Source organism: Corvus brachyrhynchos, unplaced genomic scaffold (genome assembly GCF_000691975.1).
Source record: "Corvus brachyrhynchos isolate BGI_N302 unplaced genomic scaffold, ASM69197v1 scaffold5, whole genome shotgun sequence".
In the NCBI taxonomy this organism is placed as follows: Eukaryota; Metazoa; Chordata; class Aves; order Passeriformes; family Corvidae; genus Corvus; species Corvus brachyrhynchos.
Genome location: NW_008238321.1, coordinates 11,072,890 through 11,077,949, shown reverse-complemented (window position 1 = coordinate 11,077,949; position 5,060 = coordinate 11,072,890). Strand labels below are relative to the sequence as shown.

Genomic DNA, 5,060 nt, shown 5'->3' with positions numbered 1-5,060 from the left:
GCAGGCTCCTGCTGACAGACCCGGGCTCGGTCAAAGGACACGCAGCGTTCGCTCCCTGTTGCCCCCACAGCCCCTGCTGCTGTTCCTGGCTTCCCCTGGGCTCTGCCGCGTTGCCCCTTGGGCCCCAGGCACCTTCTCAGCAGCTGGTAGAGTGGTAAGTCACAGAGGATGGTTGCCAGCCCTGGTAGACGGCTGCAGAGGGTGTTAAATGTGTTGGTATTTGGCTGCTCTCTTTGGTTTCTCTTGACCACTCCAATCTGTTGCTGCTGATCCCCCCACAATCTGTTTGCTCCTTGCACACTCATACCACCTCTCTGGGGCTCCCAGCAGCTGAGCTGGGGCTCTGTAAGGTTGCTTCTCCAGGTAACAGCAGTGGCAGTCTGAAAGAAAAGCTCAGCACCTTGTTTATCCCATGATAACCCATTCGCTTTTGCCTAGCCTGCAGTTTACAGACTACTTTGCTCTCTCAGTTAGCTGAAGCTTCCTTTCTCTTGGATCTTCTTCCAGCTTTCTCTCCTGGCTGCCTCCATGAACCCCCTCTTCACCAAGTCCTGTGGTCTGTTTTCTTCCAAACAGCAGCTCTCCCCAGCAGTGCTTCCTGTGCTTCGGCAGGGAAGCTCCCTTGCCTCTGTGCTGTCCTGTAGCTGCCCCTTTTCTGCCAAGTGAGTTACACAAAGGGTCCAGAACAAGCCCAGTGCTTGCCTTTGGACCTGTTTTCTCACAGAAAGTACCTCTGTGTCTCCAGCATTTTTTTAGGCTCCCACAACACAAGCTGCTTGGTGCTGTCTTTCAGCTGTCATCACCTGGGTGCTGCCCTAACCCAGCTGCTTTGTGAATTCCTGGTGTCTTTGGTAGTAGGGAACCTGGGGATGGCCAGAATGCCCTCACAGGCAGAGAACTGAGTCACTGTGCAAGCCGAGCAGCTGAGCATGGCTCTAAATAATGAGAAATGAGACAGGAGGTGGTGTTTACCACAGCACAGCTGGGAACTGCCACCACCTGCTCCAGCTAAGGTTGATGTCTTGTGCTGGGACAGTCTTGCAGCTGGGGTTAGTTTTTGGTTCTTCTTTTTCTTTCATTTTTTATTGGCTCACCAACTCTCAGGCTGCTCCTACATAATAGTATTGGCATAAAATATATTTTGTTTTGACCAAACCTTTTTATGACTACATGAACTGGAAGACCATGGAAGAAACATATTTTGGGAATGTCTCTTAGTAATGTTGATCACTGGTGTTATAGGCAGGGTTGCTGTGATGCTGTTGTCTTCAGGTGTAGTGTGGGCACAGAATCTGGGCTGGGGGGGAATAAAATATCAGTGCTGTCATTAATGCAGAGGAAGGAACATTGCTGTGTCTTTCTGGATAACTTGGAAAGCCTGCTCTGCTGCTGTTGATCTGGGGCAGTAACTGCAATTAAGCCCTGCCTTTATCGGATTGTTGCTGGAAGAGGGAAGTGCTTTTTTTGTGTGTGTGGTGGGGACTAGCCCAGAACACAGAAATACTGCAGCTGAAAACACGTGGCTGGCTCGGAGCTTCTCCCTGAGAGTGTGCCATGTTTCCCTCTAGTGGACTCCTCGCACAGTGGAAACCTGTGCCTACAAAAAACAATTACCAGGAGTCAAGGAGAAATTACTTTGAATACGAGCCTGAGGGTCAGTCTAATCCCCCCCCATAAGCCAGCATATGCACAATGAAGTGGTGCATGGTTTTATTTTAACGTGGGGTAGTGAGGAGCTGGGAGACAACAGCAGCATATGAGATCAAACAACAGAGGCAATGTTACCAAACCTAACTGACTGTCATACTGTGCATATTTTTTGAGTTGTGGTTCACTTCTCTACAGAAAGACTGGATCAACTTGGAGACCATTTTCTCTTATGTACAGTGATAAAGGAAAAATCTCTCTGCTATGAGGCCTGTTTCTGAGAAAGCAGAGGCATCTGTTTTTCACTAGTAGGTGATTCACTGCGTCTTTGTTCCACTGGTTCCATTCACTTGCCCCCTGCTTCCTCTGCAAGCTCTACTCCCAGCTGAACATTGGTGTTATGTTTTTACAGCACACTGCTAATTAATACCAGTCCATCCAACAAAACATGAAGACTAAAACCAAAGGAAAGAAGCAAAGGCAAGCTGTTGACAAAGAAGCATTTTCCGAAGAGCCGGCAGTGAGAAAAAAGGAACTGGGGAAATGCTTGCGACGCCAAGAAAGGAGGAATGGGGGAAACAAGGAGAGCAGCAAGATCCCCACAGCCAGAGGCAAGCGTCCTTGGAGCAGTAAGGACAGGCTTCTGAGGAGACTGGAAAGCAACGAGCGCGAGAGGCAGAGAATGCACAAGCTCAACAACGCGTTCCAGGCCTTGCGGGAGGTGATCCCTCACGTGAGAGCTGAGAACAAACTTTCCAAAATAGAGACCCTCACGCTGGCCAAAAATTACATTAAATCCTTGACCTCCATTATACTCAATATGTCCAACGGACACTTTCCAGCAGTAGAAGGGATGGGGGGAGCCTGGGGATCCAAATTGTACCAGCATTATCAACAGCAGCATGGGGAAGATGACCATGAGGAACATCTACAGAAATATTCCACATAGATTCATAACTTCAGCCAAAACACCGGCTGCCACCTACTACTGTAATTGTTTTTCCTTCTTACATCACAATACATGTCATTACCTAGAGGTTTAAACCCTCAGAATTTTTCAGAGCATAATGAATGTGTTTGTGTGGTGTGCCAGGGTCTGGAAACCTATCCTGTAGCACTGGAGTTGACTTGAAAACAGTGATTTAGTAGCTTCTGAAAATTACCCTACCTGGAGTAGAGTGAGTTGAGCATTTAAGGTCTGTGTCACCCAAGTTCTTTGGAGTTTGTTGAGAATTTGGTTGTAGCTCTGTTCATCAGCCTTTCAGTGACTCATCTACCATGCTAAAGAGAAGATTAAAATTGATGACAGCATTTGACTTGGTGACTGAAGTGGCACATATGGAAAATTGGTCACCAGATCTGAATATTTATCTTGATATTTAACTTCTGTGGATCTGCCCTGATAATTCTGAACCTTGCAAGGCATAAAAATACCTGCTGATGCAAACATCTGCAAAGCTTTCTTAGATTGTAAGCTCTCTAGAGTAAGGACAGTTCTGATCTGCATTTCCAGAGCATCTGGCCTCATGAAGATTTTCTTTAGTGGGTGTCTGGGTGCCATTGTAATACAAATAATAAATAAGGGACAAATGACTTATTTTTGCCAAAACAATGATAAAATGCTTTAGTATAGTCTTAAGTTAGACAATGCTCTGGCCAATATAAATTATTTGCTAATGAAGCCTGTGACATGATCAGGTTCTTTCCGTGTTAGTGTTAGATTCTGATACTATAAAACAATAAATGAAGCAGAAACTCTTCAGAAAGGAAAATGAGCTCTTTTTTTCCCCTCCCCATTATCCCCTTCTGTGGTGAAAAGTTTTATGTCACAGAGGAACTCTCATTTCCTCTTGTATTCTTATACCTGGGGCACCTGAAGCTGGGGTGGCCTCAGTTGAGAGTGTGGTGCCCATGGAGCCCCCCTGTTACAGCTCCCCCTCCTCACATGCCCCGTGGAACAGGAGGCTGCTGCTTTGTGCTGTGGATGGCACAGGAAGCATTTGGCACCTCATGCATCACTAGGATTGATAATGGTTTGTGGTATGGTCCTTTTCCTGCAGAGGAAGGCTGTCCAAGGAGGAATGGGGGCTGAGGAAGGATTAATCAGATCCATCACAGAAGGGTTGTACTGCTCTGTGCAGTTTGTAGTTTGCTGCAGCCCAGCTGAGGGGGTGACAATTTAAATCGGAGTGAAAGGTGAGGTTGGCAAGGGATGTGAATTATCTTTCTCCACCACAGCAATCCATAGCTATGATGTAGAACAACACAACAGTTTATATCTGTGGTTGCCTTACTGGAGAAAACATTTGGATCCTGCCTCAACCCAGCACTTTCTTAGTTTTTGAACTGTTTTCACATTAAAATAAATGTGTTTAAGCCCTTCTTGTACTCAAGTGTTAAAGAAAGTATTGCAGAGTCTCTTAGAGATTTAACTTGTCGTTACAGTGCTGGATCTTACTCCATTCACCAGCTGCCCCCTGTGTGTGAATTAACCTTCACTGTATTTACACTGTCTGATCACAGTGGGGTCAGTCAGTTACACCAAGGCTTTTTCTTTCAGTTGTTCCACTCAGCACTTTTCAGGTAAGAGATGTTGACGTTATTTGGTTATTTCTCACCCTACAGGTCAGTGCAAACTGTGGCTCTGCATGTCACACAGTAAGTGATGACTAAGGACTTGTAGATTATGGTATTTTTTTGTAGGATTCTTTAAAGGTCATTATCTGAGAGTTGCCAGCTAGTAAATGTCCCTGAAATGCTTTTGTGGGATAGTTACGTTTGAACTGCTGGCCGGTTGTGTTGGTGGGAAGAGGGAACCAGTGAGTTTAAAACCCAGTACTTGAACAGTGCTATTGGTGAAGAATTGCACTTTAAGAACAAGTATGCTGGTATTGCTGCTAAATAGACAGAGTTTATGCTTGGGCAGTGTATTTTTGACTTCCTGCAACCAGAGGTATTTCAAATATTAAGCCCAAAATGGCATGTCATGTCTAGCTATAAATACAGCAGCAGAGGAGGCAGGTGAAAGTCACCCCTTCTCTGCACACTGCCATCCCTGAGGGATAGACAGGCTCTGGACACAGGCGTTTAATGGAATTACAGCTGCTAGTTCCACAGTGGTACTGTGCTACAAAGCGCTGTGTTCTTGGATATGTCAAAAGGGATTTGTAAGAAGCATTTTTTTCTGATAAATTACTTTTATTTTTCAAAATTGCTTCAATTTAAAGTCACTTTTCTGTATTTTAACTAGCCACAACAATGACATTATATTTTTAAATCAAATAATTTTCTAAATAATAGTTTTAGAAGGCAAATACTTAGTACTCAAACATAAACAACTTACAACTTATCTTTTTTTTCACTTAAACCCAGATTTTTACAGTAAAGTAAGTGAAACTTGGCAATGTAGGGAA

At 44.8% G+C, this 5,060-nt stretch overlaps 1 protein-coding gene across 4 annotated transcripts in view; it reads left to right on the top strand.

Moving 5' to 3' along the window:
- The window catches only part of BHLHA15 (basic helix-loop-helix family member a15), a 6,255-nt gene extending 1,198 nt beyond the window's left edge, over positions 1 to 5,057 (top strand). Inside the window, exons 1-3 of one of the 4 annotated variants that reach the window (XM_017734146.1) lie at positions 7 to 154; positions 1,846 to 1,955; positions 2,060 to 5,057. In XM_017734146.1, coding sequence (XP_017589635.1) covers positions 2,096 to 2,596 — 501 coding nt within the window. In that variant the 5' untranslated portion in view covers positions 7 to 154; positions 1,846 to 1,955; positions 2,060 to 2,095 and the 3' untranslated portion in view covers positions 2,597 to 5,057. Of the gene's footprint in view, positions 1 to 6; positions 155 to 1,845; positions 1,960 to 2,059 lie in introns of those variants that run through there. The other 3 variants (XM_017734147.1, XM_017734145.1, XM_017734148.1) reach the window with 3 other exon arrangements.
- The last annotated feature ends 3 nt before the right edge of the window (positions 5,058 to 5,060 follow it).